Source organism: Diabrotica virgifera, chromosome 10 (genome assembly GCF_917563875.1).
Source record: "Diabrotica virgifera virgifera chromosome 10, PGI_DIABVI_V3a".
NCBI lineage: Eukaryota > Metazoa > Arthropoda > Insecta > Coleoptera > Chrysomelidae > Diabrotica > Diabrotica virgifera.
This window is the reverse complement of record NC_065452.1, coordinates 70,380,735-70,404,355: the sequence shown is the minus strand read 5'-3', so window position 1 is coordinate 70,404,355 and position 23,621 is coordinate 70,380,735. Positions and strand designations below refer to the sequence as shown.

At 35.1% G+C, this 23,621-nt stretch overlaps 1 protein-coding gene across 3 annotated transcripts in view; it reads right to left on the bottom strand.

The window, feature by feature from the left end:
* The window catches only part of LOC126893375 (tyrosine-protein kinase Shark), a 183,595-nt gene that overhangs the window by 81,654 nt on the left and 78,320 nt on the right, over positions 1 to 23,621 (bottom strand). For all 3 annotated transcript variants that reach the window (XM_050663485.1, XM_050663486.1, XM_050663484.1), the window contains 4 exons: positions 21,673 to 21,875; positions 14,058 to 14,198; positions 12,090 to 12,348; positions 5,116 to 5,400 (listed from right to left, as the gene is read on the bottom strand). In XM_050663485.1, coding sequence (XP_050519442.1) covers positions 5,116 to 5,400; positions 12,090 to 12,348; positions 14,058 to 14,198; positions 21,673 to 21,875 — 888 coding nt within the window. The remainder of the gene's footprint in view (positions 1 to 5,115; positions 5,401 to 12,089; positions 12,349 to 14,057; positions 14,199 to 21,672; positions 21,876 to 23,621) is intronic.

The window sequence follows — 23,621 nt, the reverse complement described above, 5'->3', positions numbered from 1 at the left end:
CCACTTTGGCGTTAAAATCTCCTAAAAGTCCCCTAAAAATCCACGATTCGGAATAGCGCGAACAGTTTCTTCTAGACAACCATATAACCTGTTGATGTCTTCTTCTTGTGCAGCTGTTGTAGGAGCGTATACCTGGACAAGGTGTAGGGTATTGGTGGATATTCTCATTTTAAGGGATATTATCCTGTCATCAATAGTATTATATCCAATTACGCAGTCGTTAAGTTTAGAGGGTACAATTATTGCGACTCCATTTGTACTTTTGTTATATGGGCCTGAAAAATAGACGACGTTGCCAGCAGTTGTTTTAAAATGCCCTTTTCCTCTCCAGTGAGTTTCTGAGAGTCCCAGTACCGAAAGATTGTGGTCTGACATTTCTTTTTCAATTATGTGTAACTTTCCAGGATTTTGGATCAGTCCCTGGACGTTCCATGTACCAATTCGCTGACATTTTCTTAAATTAAATGAAAATTTGGATTCAGTCGCACAATTTCTGCCAGGTGCCTGATCCCTCACACCTTGGCAGCCGGTAGCAAATTTCACACCATCCGACCCGGAACCGAGATGGCGCCGAGCGTGAGTCGGGTCGCTACACATTCCATCTTCACTTACCGAAATTGTCATCGTTATGGGAAGAAATTTTCTTGGGAAAATAATGCAGTGGTTTCCCTTTACCTTCTGCACCGCTGTATATGTGCCGTTTCTGTGGCTATCATTCTCGCCGCATGGTCAGTTTTGTAACAGCCAGATGCCACTGTCCAACCTATCACCATGTCTGGCTACCCTCACTTAGTTTAGCCTGCAGACCAACGCAGTTGCCCGGGATGTGGCACGTGGAGCCATAAGTGAGAGTTGAGTGTCTTATGAGGATCAGTTATCAAAAACAATCTCCCGTCTATGACGTTTGATGTGGTCGTTCCAATAAAAGGTGCTACCTCTATAACACACTCATACACCCCTACCTCATACATAAACTATTACTCACGGGTAAAGTAATGGGTGTTATTATCTATTCAAAAATAGTGAATAATAAGCATGTTATTAAATGGTCGTAGAAAAAATATATTTTATCTCTATTGATGTTATCATAGGCTTGTCGAAAATCTACATAGATTTGGTAGATATCTATGTCGTGCTCCCAGGCTTTAGCTAATATTTGTTTTACGTTGAAAAGCTGGTCAATAGTAGGCCTTCCTGGTCTGAATCCGGCCTGGTATTCTCCTATGATTTGATTTGTGAAATTACTTAATCTCCGGTTTATGATCCACGTAAACACCTTATAACTCATACAAAGTAAGAATATGCCTCTATAGTTTTTGTAGTTGATTTGTCTCCCTTCTTGTGGATTAGGCACATAATTGCTTTTTTATGGAATTTTGTTTTGGAATTTGTTGTGTTCCACACGCCTGTTATTAGTTTATGGAATCTATCTATCAGTGTGTATACTTCAATTTTGAGAATTTCAGCTGGTGTGTTGTCAATACCTGGGGCTTTATTATTCTTCAGTGTTTTAACCTTTAACTACGGGCGCCCGCCCATGAGTCATAACTACGTCCGCGGTGTATAGGACTTTTCATTCACAGTCATTTGTTTCGAGCTTCTGTCATATGTCGTATAATCCGTGTATATTAATATTATACACAGATTATACAACATATGACAGAAGCTCGAAACAAATGACAATCGATGAAAAGCCCTATTCTGTACTTCTGTACACCACCGACTAAAAACGCAAATTAAAGCCACAACTAGGTGTTTTATACATATACATACACACATAACCGATTTCCTCTTATACCCATAGGTTTCGAGGTTTATACATATATTGTACAAAATAAATAAGGCACATATTTAAAAAAATGTCTCAACGTAAAAAATAGTACATAAAATAGCACTTCTTTTTCTCTAAAAATGGAAAACTTCTTGGAAAACTCTATAGAACAAAAGTTACTTGGAATTAGTCAGTTTATTAATTTCCGGACTTTTTTGAACGTATGGTTTTTTTTACCCCGAGAAGGGGTGCCCTCCCCCAAGTAAAAGCAACCCCGGGCTCAAGTTCAAGGGTGAAGTAGAGGGTAAGAGGAAGCTAAATGCAAATTTTCAAACAAATCTGGCGTGACGAGGAAAATTACACTCCAAAACGGTCATTTACTGGCCTAATAATAGACATATGCATCAGAAACAAGACCCGATACATCCACACAACACAAAGACTACTGGAAACGACAAAGATGAGAGTACTGACAAGAATTACAGGAAATACGCTGAGAGATCGAAAGAGGAGTTAGAAGACAATGTAACGTACAGTGGATAAACGAATGGACACATGGAATGTGTCCACAGACACTGGAAAAGAATGGAAAAAAGAATGGAATAACCACATAAGCAGAATGGGGGAGATACGAGTGGTCAAAATAGCAAGAGATAAATCTCCAACCGGTAGAAGTATCGGCCGAGCGCACAAAAGATGGAGTGACAACCTTCCATAGAGATATCAATCTGCCAATGAACAAGCCGAATTGCTTTTAAAGAGAAAGAAGAATAAAATAAAAGTTTTCTGAAAATTATAATTACAGAATTAAAAATTCTTTTATTCGAAACGTTGCAAAATGTCTAGCTTTTGTTACACGTCATATAAGTCGCTATACATTAATAATACTATTTTTAGTAGATAAACATAATTTAAATCTCACAAAATTTACTGCATAACTAGGTGCTTGGTTTACTACATACACTACTGGGAAACTTCTTCTGAATTTTTGCAACCGTCAGTCTATCTCTGCAGACAACTGCAGAAGCTTATAGCTGACACATCAGAGATAGGTTAGATAGAGGGGCGCAAGCGCAACCCGCGCTTATCAGACATGGCGGCCAATTTAGTGCGAAGATTAAGGGTATATATGATCTCCTGTCTTGTGGGTGGGTATGTTAATTAATTATTCTGGTTCTGATTTTCTGTTATCTCGATATCAGGTACTGCATGGGCAGTATTTGTTTGTACTTGATCTTTTAGCAGACCTTTGAAATAGTTTTTTCATCCTTCTTTTATTGCTGCGTCGTCACTGATAATTTGTTCGTCACTATTGCTAAAAGGATTAGTGCAGGGCTTATATCCCTCTCTGAGTTGTTTCAGGAATTTATATGCTCCTTTAGTGTCACCCTGATTGAAATCTTTCTCCATTTTTAGTATTTGATCGTTTTCCTATCTATTTTTCTTTCTTCTGCATATATTGTCTGCCTCTCTTCGCTGTTCTTCAAATTGTTCACGCATTGTTCTCGTGTTCTTTGAGTTTACTGCATGCATAGTTTATTTCTCCGTGACGACACGCTTGCAGTATATCCTGGGGAAATATTTCTGCCACTGTCTCAGATCATTGCGTTACGCCGTGCATTAGAATCGTGATGTTTGAAAGAACTTCTCTGGAGGCTCTTTCAATATCAAACCGGTAGTTTTACTAGGTAGGTAACTGTACTAGTTAGAACCAATGATGTCAGAATTTTTGAATAATCTTGGATTTTAAGCTCGCATGAGGGACTCATTAATAGAATCACGAACATAGTTACGCAACTATTCTGAAGCTGTAACTCTAGGATAAGTATTCATGAGGCGGGCTAACAGAGTATTAATAATTTTACTGACAATCAGGCGGTAAAAAACCCACTTTCTAAATTAAAACTGGTAAATATTTGCATGGATCTCCTTAACCCGCGAGCAGTCGCGCTGTTAGAAAAAATCTACATTTTATCATTTTTCGCGATAACTTGATGAAAATTTTTGCAACATTTGCAACATCGTAAGTGTCTCGAGGAAGGGTGTAGTAATGCGTACGTTTTTTCTTTTTTCTTTCTTCTTCTTCTTCTTTTTGTGGAATTTATGGCTTTGGGGAGAGCCAATTAGCTTTAATAATTGTTAGAAATAATGTTTCTAACATAGCAAGTAAATAAACATACTATAAAATAAAAATTTGTTGTAAACTCGTATTTAAATTCGTATTGTGAGATAAAATCTAACACGCGACTGTTCACGTTACAGAAGTGAGCGTGACTGCTCCCGAGTTAATAAACTGGCACAACTTCAAAAACAAATAGGAAAGAGTTATCAAAATAAATGACACATGGGGGCAAATTCATAGAAAGAAAATAATAAACAATATCGATGGAAGACCCTCCTGCGACTTGATAAACCACTAAGCTAAAAGAAATAGTGAAGAGAACAACAAACTACAGGAAGAAATTTCATAAACATCATTTGCAAATGTCATTCACTTTGTAATTTGAAGCAGATATACAGCGGCAATCAAAAATTTAACTGGAAAAAATCCTTAAATTTTCAATAAGGATGTGGTTGGCTTTAGTCGAAAACACAAGACTCCAATATAAATGAGCTGACGAGTAAGTACCAGAAACTTTCGTGTCTTGTCTGAAAAAAGAAAAAGAAAGAAACAGAAGATACTAAATTTGGATGGAGCAATCTGAGATTTATAAACATTAATAAAATATCTAGGACGGGTACTAATGATCAATGTGGAAATAGATGAAGATGTATGCAGTAGAGTTACATCGCGATAGACGAATTGGAAGATGACTGGAGTTTTGTGTGACAGAAAGATTCCAACGAAACTCAAAAAATGAAACTATATAACACTACCATAAGGCCAGCTATGATATACGGCACTGAATAATGGGCAGTTAAAAAGAAAAAACAACGAATGCATGTTCCAGAAATAAGAATGAATAAAATTAAAAAGAACTTATTTGGAGAAAAGATGTAATAACATTTGATACCAAAATAAAAATCACTTAATATGAAGAATGGTGAAGTGTCTGCAAGTAGTATAGAGGACGACCAAATATGTGGTGAGATTTTTAAGCAAAATATTTTTGCGAAGAAAATTAATATTGGCATGATCCAAGACGCCAGTATGAAAAAATATAATTAGGGAAGCTGACCCAGCATAGGATGCAGCTGAAAATGCCTAAAATATTAGATAATGAATCATTAGTCAATTTACTTTAATTTACTGACAGTCTCATAGTTATGCAATAAGAATGTCCATTAAATATTTTCAAGGAGTCTACACAAATAGCATAAAACTAGCAACTCTAGATACTCACCACAAGCAATCTGAGCAGCCCAAATTTTAAATTCATAATTTGGCTCAATTCTATCCCTATTTAGTTCAATATATTGGAGTATAGACCCAAGAGGTACCAATTCTTGTACCATTAAAAGAGATGGACCCAAAGATAAACCTATAAGCTTGACTATGCACCGGTGATTTAGTTTCATCATCACCTTCGCCTCGCTTAAAAATGCTTCTTTGTTTGTTTCCATTTGGTCGTTGTGTAAAATTTTTATTGCCACTTTCATTGGTTCTCCGTTTCTTTTTAAGTAAGAGCCTAAAATATTTCAATTCATACATTTCAATTAAGTTTTAATCAATATAAAACAAGCATACATAATTTAAAAAAGGGTACAGAACTAGCAGTTTACAGAGAAACAACAAAAAATTCTTGTAATTGATAATAATATAACAATACTAATTAAGTAGTAAGAATAGTCCAGTAATAGTACGAGTAAATATATTTAGAACCAAAAGAAATATCTAATTTTTCTAGCAGCCTATATTGCTCTTTTCGCTTTTGTTGCCATTTGGCTTTTAATATCACTTTTTTGTAACATGGACATAACATGGACAGCTATAAATACCGAAATACGTGTCACAGAATGGCGGGTTAGACGAGGTGTGAATACTCCTTTTCGTATATTATTTACACATTATCGTCATACATGCATTGAAAAAATTAGAAAATTGCAACTATTTCTACTTGACTGGTGTTCTTAGTATTTTATAATAAATCAGGTATCATCTAGTATCCTTAAAGAAAAGGGAAAGATTAATGTCAAGTTAGTAGGTTACTTCTATAAAATCCAAATTGCACTAGTCTGTGAATAACTGTATGGTTGGGTATTAACCACCGATATACGAAAAGAGTTCCAATCCCGACAAGGTTCCAGGAGGAACCACCTCTTAAGGAGAGGGTAACGTTATGCCAGCCTCTTGCCTTACGACCGACGTCTAATTTCATGATTATCGAAGCAAGATTCACATGGCCTGATATCAGGAGTAACCGGACCGAACCGTTCTGTCGAGCCTAGAAACTACTATCAGCGGGTCAACGGCACTAACGTCATGCGTGGTCTACATTCTTGCATCATGAAGGTTCTCATAAAACCAGAGGCGGACTATACAGGGTGTCCAGAAACTCTACCGACAAACGAAGACAGGAGATTCCTCAGATAAATTTAAGACATTTTAACCCAATTCTTCTAGTCCGAAAATGCTTTCGAAGGGAGCTAGAGCTCTTTGAAGATGGCGTCTTGTAATTAGTTTTTCTTAAATAACTCCAGAACGAGTTTATTTAGAAAAATGAAAATTGGTGCGCATATTTATCTTCTAGAGATAAATCTATTATATTTATTGTGAATTTCTAGTACCGGTCATAGGCGTCCGTTTTGGGTAGGGCAACGGTTATTTTATGGGATAACTTTTACGTCTTTATTTTTTAAGCATTTTTGACACTGGATTATTAAATTAGGAGGTATGTTAGTACTAAAAGGTACTCTTGCTTTAAGTCGGTAGAACACACCGTTTTCTAGAAAAATCGATTTGAAATTTTTCGTTTTTTGAATTTCCAAAAAAAAAAAAAAAATTAAAAAACACCATTTAGGAAAACGAAAACTGGTACGTTTATTTATATTCCAGAGACGAATCGATTTCATTAATTGCGAATTTCTAGTACCGGTCATATGCGTCCGTTTTGTGTAGGTCAAGGGTTATTTTATGGCATAACTTTTTTGTCTTTATTTTTTAAGAATTTTTGATTTTAGATTATTAAATTGTGAGGTATTCTTTTTTTTTATTAACTTCATTGAGTATAACAATCTGCCCATTGGGCATTACGCATTTGTTATGGTAAAAAATACAGACATGTAGAGAGTTACTCCAGTGAGTAACCTGTTTACAATTCTAAAATTAAAATTTTATTAGTTTGAATACACTTATTATGTTCAGTTGGACAAGTCGGACGGCAATTACCTTTTTAGTCTACGCACTTCAAAAACGTCCCGCACATTTAGTTGTCGAGCAAACGCATTAGGATGCACTAGCACTCGTTCACAGTATTTAGCACTAAAACGTTGTATGGCTTCTTTCACGGATTCTAGGGGAATGTCGTGTTGAATCACCTCGTTGGATACATAGTATGGCGCATTGACTATGGCACGCAGCACCTTGTTTTGTAATCTCTGTAAGATGTTTGTATTGGAGACGCTAGCAGTGCCCCATAGCTGAATCCCATAGTCCATATGGGCTTGAGGATGGACTTGTAGAGTAAAATTTTGTTATCCAAAGATAGTTTTGAATTGCGTCCAATGAGCCAATACATATTTCTCAATTCAAGTCCAAGCTGTTTTCGTTTGTTAAAAATTTGTTTTTTCCAAGTTAGACGTCGATCCAAGTGCATGCCAAGATATTTAGCGTCCTCGGATTGAGGAATTAAACAATTATCAATATATACAGGGAGGCATGTTTCTCTACGTAGTATGAATGTAACATGTATTGACATAGTTCCATTAGATTTGATGCGCCATACTTTCATCCATTGCTGAATTCTATTTAGGTTTGATTGAAGATTTCTTGATGCTGTTGATGGATCTGTGTGGGATGCCAGGATAGCAGTGTCATCTGCATACGTTGCAACGGTAGTTGTACTAGATGTTGGAATGTCCGCTGTGTATAAAAGATATAGAATTGGGCCGAGAACGCTGCCTTGTGGGATGCCTGAGTGAATAGGATATATCTTAGTGTGCTCGGTACCATGCTTCACCAGGAAGTGTCTATTTTCTATGTAGGATTTTAAGAGCTGGAAGTGACGATAGGTTAGGAGCTTCTTTAATTTTATTTGTAGTCCTATGTGCACCTTGTCAAAAGCCTGAGATATGTCAAGGAAAGCAGCAGAACAGTATCTTTTGGCGTTAAAATCTTTGTTTATTTGGTTGACAAGCCTATGCACTTGTTCTATGGTTCCGTGTTTGTCTCGAAAACCGAATTGATGTTCCGGAATTATTTTATGTTCATCTATTATCGTTTTTAACCTTTTTACGTACATTTTTTCAAAGACTTTACTAATCATAGGCAAAAGGCTTATAGGCCGGTATGAAGATGCATTTTCCGGTCTTTTTCAGGGTTTAAGGATCATTAGGATTTGTGCCACTTTCCATGAACTAGGGAAGTAGTTTAGGCGCAGGATTGCATTAATAAATAAAAATAAAGGTCATCAAAATTAAAATATAAAGGTCATTAGTTTTATGCACTTATCCGAGACTTCTTTTAGAATCTTGCCAGAGATTAGGTCAAATCCAGGGGCTTTTTTGATGATGAGTTCATTTATTGTTTGTTTTACTTGGTTTACTGTAAATTTCGTGTGGGGCAGATCCATTTGAAACGGTGCTGTTAGGAATCTGGTTAGTTCTGTTTCTTCCTCTGTAGATACTGTAGAAGGGTATGGCGTGAATACTTTTTGAAGGTGCTTGCCAAAAAGATCTGCTTTTTCTTTGTCGTTCCTAGCCCAGGTGTTAGCCTCATCTTTGATTGGTGGGTTATGCCGTTGGGGGCGTTCGAGTTTTTTTGTGGCTTTCCAGAGTGAGTAATCTGTAGCTTGAATTCCTTTGTTGCTTTGTTAAGTTTTTTCTTATTTTCTGCCGTTCTTGACTGTTGCCAATTTTTACGTAATTGTCGTTTTTCTAAAATTTTTTGTTTAATTGTGGGAGACACATTATTTCTGTTTGGAGATGGTTCGTAGCTGGGAGTCGCATACCATGCAGCAATTTGTATGCTTTTTGTTAGGTTATCTACAGCTGATTCTAGTTGGAGTTCATTTTTCAAGGACAGGTTTAGTGAGATCAGGCTGTCTAGTTCTTCTCTAAATTGGGACCAGTTAGTCTTGGTGTTATGCAAAGTTGGTTGATGTACTTTGTTTAAGATTTTTTCGAAGATTGTTATTATAAACTGTGAGTGGTCTGATGATAAATCGAAGCATGATTCAGCTTTACATTTTTTGGTATTAATGCCTTTTGTGATGCAGAAATCAATGGCATCAGGTATTTTGTTTAAGTCAGACGGCCAATAAGTTGGTTCGCCAGTCGAGATTTGTTGCAGGTTATTTTCTAACATTGCTTTACCTATTTCTCTGCCTCTTGGTGTTGTTAGTCTAGAGCCCCACATCGGGTGTTTTGAATTATAATCTCCACCTGCAATGAATTTGTTCCCTAGAGTGTTGAAATATTCTAAATGTTCTTTTTTAACGGCATGTTTAGGTGGGCAGTAGAAGGCAGATATTGTTATTGAGCCGTGTGCTTCCTCAATTGTTAAGCTGGTTGCTTGCAGGTAGTCTTTGTTATATTTTTCCCTTTCGGAGTGTTTAATAGAATCACGTATAATTATGGCGCTTCCACCGTGAGATCTACCGTCTGGGTGTTTTGTATGATACAACTTGTAGCTGGGAATCCGCATGTAGTGTTTGTCTGTAAAGTGAGTCTCGGAAATTAAAATTATATCAATATTTTGATTAAGTATGAATGTTTTGAGTTCTTTGGCCCGTTGATAAAGGCCATTTGCGTTCCAGACTACTATTTTATATTTTGGTTGTGAAGCCATTAAGCGATCTTATTAATGACAGTAGTAAGCAAATTGAGCATTGTGCCCATTTGCTCCATGAGTCTTTGCATCATTTCTTCCAGATTGGCTAAGTTGTTATTAGGTTGGTTAGGTCCTGGTATTGCTTGGTTGTTATAGCTACACTGTGGTTGATTTTTGTTGACTATTTGAGCATAGGTTAAATCAGGTTGTATTTGTTGAGTATTATTTGTTGGAATAGGTGGTTGCATGATTCTTTTCTCTCTTAGTGTAGGATATAGCTTCTGCTGTAGTTGAATGTGAACTTGGCATCCTCTATAGTTAGCCGGGTGGTCACCGTTACAATTGACACATTTTACTTTGTCATCACGTGATTTTCGAGGACAATCTTTTGTTTCGTGATTACCTGTACATTTTACGCATCTGTGTACTTTACGGCAGTAGGTTTTAGTGTGTCCGTAGTCTTGGCATCTTGTACACTGGGGGATTGTTCTTTTCGTACGAGGAGGTTCGCATTTGATGATATTGTTTCCTAATTTTTCTATTTTATAAACTTCTTTGTTGTTTTCCTTCGATACGATATCAATAAAAAACATTGGCAAGGGGGTTTTTGATACATAATGTTTTATATTGTGAATGTTTACTGCTTCGTGTCCTTGTGCTGCTAGATTTGCCTTTATGTCATCAGTATCTGTACCATGATGCAGTCCTTTTATGACAAACCTAAATATTTTTTCGCTTTTTGGCCTAAAAGTGTGGTATTGCGTATTCCTTTTATCAAGTTCAGTGATCAGTGTTTTAAAATGTTCGGCCTCAAGGACTTGAACTTTTACTGTTTCATAACTAATGGTTTTAATCGTGTATTTATCTCCTGTGATTTGCTTAAGTAGGTCATGAATGTGTTGGACAACACCTACATTATAGATGGTTATCGGTGAGGGCTTGGGTACATATTTTGTATTGTTTTCTTGATTATTTGCTTCGTCTTTGCTTTCTTCATTTTCTTCTGTAAGCATACTATACGAGTTTTTTGTTTCTAGTGGCTTTTGCAGCCAATAATCACTTAATTTTGTTTGTTTCCTGGATATTTCCACTTCGGGACTTCTTATTCTTTTTTTATTTGTTACTGTCTCCCATTTATCTTCAGATTCAGAGTTATGAGCTGCTTGTTCATTCGTGTGTTGAACTACCTGTGGATTTTGTGGATTTTGATATACTAAGTGTGGGGGGAGAGGTAAAGGATTTGGTTGTGAAAAATATTGTGGGAAAATTGGTTGCATTTGAGTAGACGAGCCTGGCATTTGCTGATATATGGCCTGTTGATTTTGATCATGGTAACCCGTTTGGGGCTGTGACATTGACGTAGGAAATATTGTTGATAAGACATATTATTATTCACCTGATATCCGGATTGATGAGTTGGCACACCATTTCATTTGATATCCCTTTTTAATTTCACTCCACTGGTATGAATTTTTGAAGATTTTCTTATCACTAATTGCCTTCTGATGTGAGGTATTCTCGTACTAAAAGTTACTCTTGCTATAAGTTGGTAAAATACACCGTTTTTTTTTGAAAAATTTTTTCAATTTTTTTTCAAATTCAAAAACGAAAAACTTTCAAATCGATTTTTCTAGAAAACGGTGTGTTCTACCGACTTAAATCAAGAGTACCTTTTAGTACTAGAATATCTCACAATATAATAATCCAGTATCAAAAATGCTTAAAAGTTAAAGACAAAAAAGTTATGCGATAAAATAATCGTTACCCTACCCAAAACGGACGCCTATGACCGGTACTAGAAATTCACAATGGACGAAATCGATTTATCTCTGGAAGACAAATAAGTGTACCAATTTTTGTTTTTCTAAATAGAAGCGTTCTGGAGGTATTTAAGAAAAACTAATTACAAGACGCCATCTCAAAGAGCTCCAGCTCCCTTAGGAAGCATTTTCGGACTAGATGAATTGGGTTAAAATGTCTTCAAATTATATGAGGAATCTCCTGTCTTCGTTTGTCGGTAGAGTTTCTGGACACCCTGTATATAAAGCATAATTTGAATTTTAGAATCACTCTGAAACAAATATTGTATCGTCAAGTAATAAATGTATTATTATAAATTAAGTAGTTTAGTTTTAGTGTTAGTGTAAATAAATTAAAAGAAATGTAAAATACAGACTGTAAATAAATTGAAGATAAAATTATTGCTGTATGCATTCCTGCATACCTTCAATTTGCTATTTTATTTTTACGAAGTCTTTTGAGAATGATTTACGGAGTCGAAATAAAACGTCAAATAAACTTAATTTTAAAGTAAAATTGTGGGTTATTCCCAACAAAAATGGTAAATTGCATTAAGATGCTACAAAATAGCTTCAGAATAATACATACCTTCATACACGAATGCAAATTCTCCTTCACCTATCAGATTACCCCTCTGTAACCTCTCCTGAGGAATGTAATTATTTTCATTTTCGTTATAATTATTATTTGTCGTATTCGTTGTAGAAAAATCGCTTGTGAATGAAATGTTCGCAAACTGACTAGGAAAATATTTGTTGTGTGGTTCATCACCTTTAGGAAGAACAACAGGTTTGGGAGCTACTTTCGGTGAATTTTTCTTTTTGCTTGGCTTAGGCATTGTTGAAAACTAAAAAGCAATTTTCACAAATATTAAAAATATTTCAATTAAATATGTTTGCAATATAAAAGTACATAAACACAAAAGATAAAAAGAATATAAATAATAAAAGCTGTACCACTAAAACTGTATCAAACATGAAATGTTATTAATGTTATTTTAAATGTTATATAAATTAAAAAATTATTCAAAAATGAATAACCATTTTTAATTTCGTTACAACACGAAACTACAGCCGCATCATTATTCCAGTTCAATCAGAGAGTGCAGCAAGCACCTCTACCGGTTTCGAAACTTATTAGTGTCTTATCAGGAGACACATATGCTGCTCTCTCTGACCCAATTAGGACAAACCCCGGCGTGCAGTCACGGATTGCAACGAACGAAATGGCAGGGATGCCCTAGCGGCAACTGCTAGCAAAAGACTAAGTTTTCAATCTAATAGCACATAAAACAACACCAAAAAATATTACTCTACATCCTACCAGATTGAAAACAATGGGAACCTTCTCTGGTAACACCTCCGAGGCTTCTACAATTTGCAAGCCATAACTGATGCTGAGACTAAGGAAGATGAGTGAATTTTACAATTTATAATTCACGTCCATCTGCTAAGCGCGGTAAAGTTCCAACGAGAATGGTTCCCTTCGTACTCCAATCAGAGTGAACATGTAAATCAAAAATGAATAACCATTTTCAATTTCGTTGCAACACGAAACTACAGCCGCATTATTATTCCAGTTTAATCAGAGAGTGCAGCAAGCACCTCTACCGGTTTCGAAACTTATTAGTCTCTCATCAGGAGGCACATATGCTGCTCTCTCTGACCCAACTAGGACAAACCCCGGCGTGCAGTCACGGCTTGCAACGAACGAAATGGCAGGGATGCCCTAGCGGCAACTGCTAGCAAAAACTAAGTTTTCAATCTAATAGCACATAAAACAACATCCAAAAATGTTACTCTACATCCTACCAGATTGAAAACAATGGGAACCTTCTCTGGTAACATCTCCGAGGCTTATACAATTTGCAAGCCATAACGGATGCTGAGACTAAGGAAGATGAGGGGATTTTACAATTTATAATTCACGTCCCATCTGCTCAGCGCGGTAAAGTTCCAACGAGAACCAAGTTACAACAACGTTCGTGTTGCAACGAAATTGAAAATGGTTATTCATTTTTGATTTACATGTTTACTCTGATTGGAGTACGAAGGGAACCATTTTCGTTGGAACTTTACTGCGCTGAGCAGATGGGACGTGAATTATAAATTGTAAAATTCCCTCATCTTCCTTAGTCTCATCATCCGTTATGGCTTGTAAATTGTAGAAGCCTCGGAGGTGTTACCAGAGAAGGTTCCCGTTGTTTTCAATCTGGTAGGATGTAGAGTAACATTTTTGGATTTTGTTTTATGTGCTATTAGATTGAAAACTTCGTTTTCTATTTTTGAAAAATTATTTATCATCATTCAGTTTTTGTCTGTTAGTGTTACAATTATTATAGTCACTTTTAGTTCTTCCGTCTGGACTAATCCATGTAGGTATATTTTATTCTATTTCTTCTTAAAAAAGGTGTTTCTTGCTCGCTCGTTCATCAAGGCTTGCATATGGCAGGGTCGCATCCCTGAAGTATATCTGCCCTCCAGTGAGATTATGGAAAAGTACCTACATGCTACTCACAAAAATAAAATAAATTTATATCTAATGTCTGTAACTTACCTCAGGTACAGGTGGTTTTGGTTTTGGGGGTACATGATATCTTAGAACTGTAGGTAAACCATCCGACATTAGACTATAGTACTCAACAATGTGTTCTAAGGATTCTAAATATGGCCCATCATCAATAAACAAATAACCATCCTAAAATTTAGATATAAAACTATTACATAAAGATTTTAGGTGGGTAAAATTTGGATGTTTTAAATGTTTTATTTATTTTTGATTATTTTATTATTGCTAAATATAAATGGTGTGACCAAAATAATATGGAATCAAATAGACTATACTAAGTTTAAATAAGACATGCACTGCATGTAAGCAACGATTTTATTTGTTAAAGGTGTTCAAAATGTATCTACTCATTCCATAATAACAGTATATTATTAACATCACTATCACTTGTTCTCTGTCTCGATTATTAGATTTTATTGTATAGTATATAAATTATTTTAATCACTGAAAACATAGATAGTGGAAAAATAATCCTATTATTTAAATTAATGAATAATTTACGAGATTATATAAGTAACTGTTATCCAAAAATATTCAAAACCTGAACCAAATAGCCACCTCGTTCGTTGTTGGTGACGACATCGCTGTCAACTAATGTTTACATCTAGTGCATATGGTATGCGAATAAACTATATATCAATTAACCATAGATTTCGGCATCGTAATTCTTTTAACTGTGTCTGTAACGTAAGTTTTTTCCAATTTGCTTTGAAACTATGTCTCTGAGCTGAGAGATATATTCAACATTGAGCTCTCCATTGATCTCAGTGCCACTTGTATTCTATTGATTACTTTTCTGGTAAGGGTCAATGCTCCATACGTTAGAATTAGAAATACACATTGATCAAAGGCCTTCCTTTTCGAACACATGGGAATATCTGATCTAAAAACTTCCCTAATTTTTTCGTAAGATGTCCATGTCCATGTTACTTCAATTCTCCTGATTAACTATGTTAACAGCTTGTTCAATTTGCATACCAGTAGTGAAATGTTTTTGGTCAGTACAAGGTTGGTCGTGTATTGTGTTTTAGAAAAGTTAACTTTTGGAACGAGGAAATAGAAGAACTAGTTTTGACCAAGAAGAAGCTTTACCAAAAATGGTTAAATACTAAAAATGACGAAGATCGAATAGAGTACAACAGAATAAAGTGAGCAGTGCGAAACACTGTTATAAAGGAGAAAAATGATTTATGGGATCGCAAATGTATGGAGATAAACACATATATAAGTGGCAGGAAAACCACAGAAGCTTGGAGATTTATAAATTCCGTAAAAAAGAATGATAAAGAAAAAGTACCCATACACTGTATACAGTCACAAAAATGGATGGACCACTATAAAAAATTGTTAACAGAAGAACGAGGCGAATATCTAGAAAATATAGCTACACCAGGTATAGAAATAGAAGGAGAACATATAAATATCGACGTAGAAAGTCTGATAAAAGCGGTGAGAAGCTTAAAAATGGTAAAGCTTGCGGTCCAGAAGGTATTCCAGCAGAACTGATTAAAAATGGAACAGCTAAGCTATTTCGAATGCTAACAAAAGTCTTCGTCGAATTCTTAAATGGACATCCAGTGCCTCATGAATGGAAAATGGCTTATATCTCATCCATCCATAAGAAAGGAGATAAGCGAAATTGCGAAAACTACAGGGGAATTTCGGTGACCAGCACACTCAGTAGACTGTATGGTAGAATACTGAGAGACCTAATAGAGTCCGAATATAGCCAATATGAAGAAGAAGAACAAGGGGGCTTTAGAGCTGGCCGCTCCTGTACAGACAACGTATTTAGTTTAAAACAAATTATAGAGAAAAAAACAGCCAGAAACAGAGAAGTGCACCTGACATTCGTTGACTTACAAAAAGCTTATAATATACCCTTAAATAAGATGTGGGAAGTTCTACATGCTTCACCAGTAAGCTACACTCTTACCAATGCATTAAAAAATCTATATGCAGGATCACGTTCACGAGTAAAGATAGGAAACTCACTTACTAACAGCTTTCCAGTAACTAAGGGGCTTAGACAAGGATGTTGCATATCTCCGACCCTGTTTAAAATCTACGTTGCAGCAGCACTTACAGGTTGGAAGAGGAAAGTAAATGGAATGGGCATCGAGCTAAACAATACATGCCTCTACACGCTCCAGTTCGCGGACGACCAGGTCGTAATAGCAAACGACAGGGAAGACATAGAATACATGATGCGTAAGTTGGTCGAGGAATATTCAAGATGGGGATTGGACGTCAATATAGATAAAACAAAGTACTTATGTGTTGGTTCAGAAGAGAACGATATTCATCTTACTATGGAAAATAATCAAAAAATTAAAGCCTGCCAAGATTATAAATATCTAGGAGTAACATTTGATAAAACTGGAACTGATGACAAAGAAATTACTTCCAGAATTATACAAGCAAAAAGAGCAATCCGATGTCTCAATAATATTCTTTGGAGTACTGAAATATCGAATAAGAGAAAATTTAATATCTACGAGACTATGATTAAGAGTAGTTTATTATATGATGCTGAAACTTGGAGGCTTACAGAAAAAAACAAAAACAAAATTGAAGTAGTGGAAATGGATGCAATCAGAAGGTCATTACGTATATCCAGAAGAGAACATATCAGAAATGAAGACATTAAAAATCGAATGGGAATAGAAGGAACAATAATGAAAGATACAGAGAGAAGACAACTGATCTGGTATGGACACGTAAACAGAATGAATGACGAGAGACTTCCAAAACAATGTCTGGAATGGCAACCTCCTGAACATCGGAAGCGAGGGAGACCGAAAGTTAATTGGACCACAGGCATCCGGAAAGCGATGAGCGCGCTAGACCTCAGGGATGACCTGTGGCAAAATAGGAAGGAATGGAATTTGGGAATCGGACAACGCCGCAAGACGTTCTAAACCGATCATATATATATATATATATATATATATATATATATATATATATATATTTAAAAGTCTTGAAGAAGTTGGCAGACGTGATCTACCCAGTCTCCAATGAGGATTATGCCGTTTGCAAACGTCAAGTTGTTCAGAAACTCCCCATTTATGTTGACTCCAATATTTTACAAATCATTGTTTTTCGTAGCACTCTGTAATAAAGTGGGGAATAGTTTAGGAAAGACGGTGTCTTCTTGTCTAATACTCGTCTCTAAGGGAAATGTCTCTTAACATGGATCCATGCTGGATTGAGTGAAATGCTTTCTCAAAGTATACAAATAATTAATGTCTTACATATATTCTAACGTTTTCTAGTCAGGACTTTATCACTAAATGGTTGGTGAAAAGCTAGCTTAGGTCCCAGTCTGTTAGTAATTATTCTCACAAAGAGCTTATATAAATGAGATAACAATCTGAGGTCTGTAGTTTCCAATTTTTGTTACATCTCCTTTTTAATGCAATATTATCATAACGGCACTATTCCGTCTTTTCTGGTGTAATTCCTTCAAAGTGGCAGGCATTATAAAGAGTTTTTTAAGTTTTTATGATGCATTCGCCTCCTGGCTTTATAATTTCACTTATCTTCTCCAGGCGTTTCGTGGTTCTTCATATCTTTGGTGTTAATTTATAACACCAAAGATAAAATAAAAGATTGGACAAAATTTATACATGTGCTTGTCTAGAATGAAAGAATGGACATTATGATAAATAATTCTAATGAAAGCCCACCAGTTCTAAAAGCCGAGGTGGAATATGCCATTAGACATATAAAAACCAACAAGACCGGACTTGGCAAAGTTTACCCTGAAATACTCAAATTGACTTGTTTTTCGTTTAATACAATTTGCGATACTGGGAAAATCAGAAGAATGATTAAAATCTATCTTTATTCCCTTATCAGAACAAGCTAACTCCAGACGATGTGCAGATTTTAGATTAATGTCTTATGAGCCAAGCACTTAAAATTCCACTAAAAAAATTCACAAAAAATCTGAAAAAGAAGTGAGATACAATTAATTTGGATTCAGGGCCCGAACGGGGACAAGACTTGATTAGTTTTCAAGTACTGTGGCAGTGTTACTACCAATAAATATATGTTTTCCTACGCTTTGTCAACTTTGAAAAGCCATTTAGATCATAATGAATGAAACATTTCTTTACCGAACACTAACTCATGATGAAAAAGACCTCAGATTAATGAAAAACTTAACATCAAACATCCAGAAAGATTAGTAAAGGAATATGGCAGAGTTGTCTATTGCAACCTATGATATTTACTCTTCACTCGAAACTGATATTCAAGAAAGCCTTGCAAACCCTTTCTACAGAAATAAAAATTAAAGGAAAAAAATTCTAATATACAGATGAGACTGTCCAACTAACTAATACAGACTCGAACTTAAGAAGAACATAATGATACTTGTAGTGAGTTTGGAATGAAGATTAACTAGACAAAACCAAGACAATTGTAATCCAGAAAGGCAGAATGTACCTTTATCTCTAATAATAAATGGGAAGAAATTAGAACAGGTAAACCATTAAAAATATGTTGGCTGCTGGATTAACTAGAAGCTTGACCCAGAACAAGAAATGAAAGCGAGAATTGCTCAAACTAGACATAGTTTATTCCAGCTAAAGATGCCATACACACTGGTATCAAACCAACATTGAAACTTAAATCATTATAAAATTTTGGTTTGGTTCGATGTTCTTTATGAAGTCGAAACGTGGACTCTAAAAATAAAACGTCTGAATAAGTTAGATGCGTTTGAAATATGGGTGTACCAGAGAATGTTAAAAAATTCTTGGAGACCGCACGAAAAACAAAAAAGTTCTAAATAGACTAAATTATACAAAGCAAATATTGACGACAACTAAACTAAGAAAAAACAGTTATTGAAGTCATTTACTATAGGTTTGTTCCAACCCATCAGATTACCGTTCTCGGAATGGTTACGCGTATGCGCAGTAAAAAAATGCGTTCCAACGGTTTAGTTATCGTTCAGAGTACGATAGTGTTTCTGTTCTAATTGACGTAGAATTGTTCTGAAATCGTTTTCAGAACGGTAATTTTGATACTCAACTAAAAGTAAGAATCGTAGTGGAATTGTGGACAGACTTGCGCAGTGTATGTATATTGTTGACATTTTACTATCTACAGCTAATGTTAGGATTTCGAGTGTGTTTCTAGGAAGTAAAGATATTAGAAATTACTTTAAGTTTTAAGAATATGTTAAGAACAAATCTTTGTTAAAAAACAATAAAAAATGTTATTTTAGGGATGTTAGTTTATTATTTTAATTTAGAATAAGCCACAATATTAGTTTGAAATTAAATTTATTTGGATAACGATTTTTGAAGTAGAAATCGAAACGTCAAATGAATTTAATTTCAAACTAATATTTTGGCTTATTCCCGATTAAAATAGTAAATTTATTAAAAATATATGAAAATACAGTGTTTTAATTTGTTGCAGAGTGTAAATGACAGTAGGGATGGGAAAAACCTACCGGTTTTAACCTAAAACCGGTTTTTTTACTTCGGAACAACCGGTTTTACCGGTTGTTTTTTGTACCGGTTATAACCGGTTTTTTCTTTTTAAAGTAAAAACCGGTTATTAGATTTTTACGGTGATTAGGATTAGGTTAGGTATTATTTTGTCATAATTCAAATTTTATTTTATAAGTACAGAAGCAAACTGAAAGTGTAAACTCACATCAGCCAGAAACAATTAAGTTTTATTATATTTCTTTGAAAAGGTATTTGTAATCATAATATTTACATAAGAAGTGATCTGGTTGAAGTAGACGCAAACATCACCTATTTTTCACACTTGACTCTTGACATTGAAAGTGGGTGAATGACTTTTTCTGATTACCAAAAATAATGTTCTGACTATGAATATCTAATAACCGATTACGAATACGAATCTCCAAGGATTTCCCTACGTTTTCAAAACGATACACCCATACAGGAAGTATTAAATGAGTTAAAATGTACCTATTATACAAATATACAAACGTGTTAAAAGAAATACATGATAAATTTTTTTTGATGGTAGTAAAAATAAAAGATAAATTGCATTATTCAAGTTAATTTTAAGTAAAATATTTATGTTGATATTATTTTTTTTAATCCCATTTGAAAGAGTCTGGGAAATTTTTTATAAGTTGAAATGGTTGGGTTAAATTGTATATTATTGCAATATGTATATATATATATATATATATATATATATATATATATATATATATATATATATATATATATATATATATATATATATATATATATATTAATCTTACGCTATATTATATTTAATAATAATCAATAAATATATAATAATAATAAAATAATAAATAAATATAATAATTAATGGAATAAAACGGTTTTATTAAAAATTGTGTTTTATTTATATTGATATTGATGTTCTTTCGATAGTACTAATTTTGATCATATTGATATCGAGTATCGAGTCGAGTGGAGTATCGCAAACTAAAGTGCATTGTAAATGTAACATTGTAAACTCTTGGATTAAAAAAACCAAAAACCGGTTTTTGGAAAAACCGTTTTTTTTTGGCCGGTTATAACTGCCAGGTTAAACCGTAAGCAAAAAAAACCGGTGTTTTGTCAAAAACCGCCATCCCTAAATGACAGTTGCACTTCCAGATTTTCATTATCTCGTTCCTTTCCTCCATCACGTTGATTCTTCTTATTTGTGTTTTTAATCACTCACAAACAGTTCTGAAAGCATTTGAACTTAATTCAATTATGTCACCGTTCTCGAAACGGTGTCATATGCCAACGGATGGGATCGGTAAATAGACATCAAAGCTTGCATTTATGGTGGAGTAGTCATGATTAGGCCTTGCTGGAAAGACAGGTAGGTGTTTACGAATTCAGCAAACAGTTTCTAAAATATATCAAGAAGGAAGTGTTAACACTCCGTGATCTTTAAAGTAACTTCTGCAATGTGTTGTTCTTGTGAGGCCAAACAGATATCTTATTGCTCTTGTTTGTAATTTAAAAATAACATCAAATTGGGCAGCTGTACTAGAACGCCAAAAAGGAAGACCATATCGAAGATGAGACTCGAACAAAGAAAAATGTGTTACTTTAGAAGATGCTAAATTGATTTCTTTCGAAACAGATCTTATTGCATAGCAAGCTGAGGCGAGTTTTTTACTTAACAAAGCGATATGAAGGGACTATTTGAGGTTGCTGTCTAAAAAAATACCAAGAAATTTTACAGAATCAACGGTACTGATCTGGCTGTTAATTATTAAGAAGCAAGGGTTGAAGAGATCCTTTATAGGATAATGCTACTGTCTCATCCACGTTAAAAGAGAGTAAATTAGAATCAGACCAGGTTTTTATTGTAACTAGATCAGATGTTATAGTTGCATGAAGAGTTGAAAAGGCTAATTAATATTAGGCATACCTGTTATATAGCAAATTAAATAGTGATTCTACACAATTAGTCAAATATAGATACTTTAACCCATTCGTTGCTTATCGAAGAGGATGGAACTCGGCTAGGAGCCATTCTGTTGAACGGCACTTAACTGAAGTAACCATATCACGCGCTGGCGCGTGATCGGTAGCGAATGTTTTAAGAAATTGTAAAAATATGTACTTACCTTTTTGCGGATTATATAGTGATAAAATACCTCATCATTTAATAATGTCAAGACATCCTCTTTATTTCTATCACTAAATCGCACTAAATATGTTCCACTTTTTGTACTGTGTAACTTAATTGTAGTTTCTGCTTCGTGTCTATCTAAGGTACTATGATACCATTCTCTTCGATTGGTACTTTTAACAGTATATTTATAGTTTTCTGTAAAAAAAAATCAATAAATATAAAATATTTCAAGATACAACATTCAACCAACTCAGCTGCGAACAAAAAAATCGGCTCAAAAGTAAAATAAGTTATATTTTTTTACTACGCAGCTTGGTAAGTGTCATCCACATATATGTAAGATTATAAGTAAAATATTGAAAACAGAATTAATTTTTATTGCAATGACACCAATATTTATAAGGTTGGTAACTAAAGAACATAATAAAGATAACTTAATATTGTATGTAAGAAAACATGTTATGAATGAAAGTCGTTATGTAATAAATATAAAAGTAAATTAACATAAAAATCAAAATTGATACTGAATATTTCCTCATTTGCGTTGTATTACACTTTACATACAAGATCTTAAGTACCTCATTAAGTTTCTGACTAATTCCTGAAGAATCGCTTCCCACTCTTCATCTAATTCAGTTTTTAGCTCCGCCACTGTCGTGTGTGCTGGATTACTGCGTTTTAGCTTATACCATAGGGGCTCGATGGGATTCATATCCGGACTCAATGGAGGCCAGTCCATTGTTGTTATATTGTTGTTGGCCAGGTAATCTTTCGTAATCCGCGCTGTGTGACATCGAGCGTTATCATGAAGCCATCGCCTACATAGCCGGCATAAGGAACAACATGTGTCATGGAGAATATCCGTAATGTAACGATCCGCTGAAAAACTCCCTCTGTGACCATCACCGGGCACGAACACAAGCTCTGTTTTTTTTCCTTCTGTCATTGCTTTACAAGCACATTCGACTTTCGTCAGAGAATAAAACTGCTCCACTGGCCAAGGATCCAATCGACGTGTTCTCGGGCAAACTGAAGTCGAGCTTGTTTCTAACGTCTTTTCAATTTGGGCCCTAGGTTATCTCGTCTGGGAGTCAAAGTCTTCTCCTAACTTGTCCACTGAGTACTGGTGACACCTCGAACATTCCTCAAGGACTGTTGAAACTAAACTCCTGTCTCGTGCCGATTCCGCGTGGCATTCCGGACAATGAATCGATCGTCCCTCTCTGTTGTTACACGTGGCCGACCCGAATCTGGTCGTCGACTGTAGCTACCGGTCTCCTGGTAACGACGGTAAGCCCTTAAAGTAGGCGACGGACGACAGTCCACTGACTACAGTCCTTTCGTAATAACGCAATTACCTGGGCCGTCTTTACTGGTGAAGTATTCATTTGTAAGGTATTCACTTACAGCACTTGTGTACATACATATCAACGTTTTAAAAGCGACTGAGATGACCACCGGGAAATTTATAGAGGTCTACATTGCGTAGAACATGCCCGTTACAATGTTTGCCGCATTCCCTATGACATACAGACGTTTGGCAAATTTTACAACACGTTGCCACAAGTTGCTACAAGTGAAGATATTTGATAAAATAATAAAAATGGTGATGGAGTAGAGAATGCATAAAATCATCCCATAAACCAATAAGACCATAACATACAGCATCACCGGCCTCTTAGACTGGGTCGAACTTAAAGAATAAAACTTTAGAACAGGGGCGGGCAAATTTTCTTTGTAAGTGCCACAAAAAGTTTTTGGTCCATTACCGACGGCCGCAATATTTATTACGTTAACATTTTTAAATTGTTATGTTTGCTAATTTTATTTAGCACGTTTTGACGTTCGCACTTATTTAAGCATGCTATTTTCTCAAATATATATTTATTTGGGTAGTATATTTATTATGGGTAACGGGTAGGAACTCCTTTGGATAGTCCT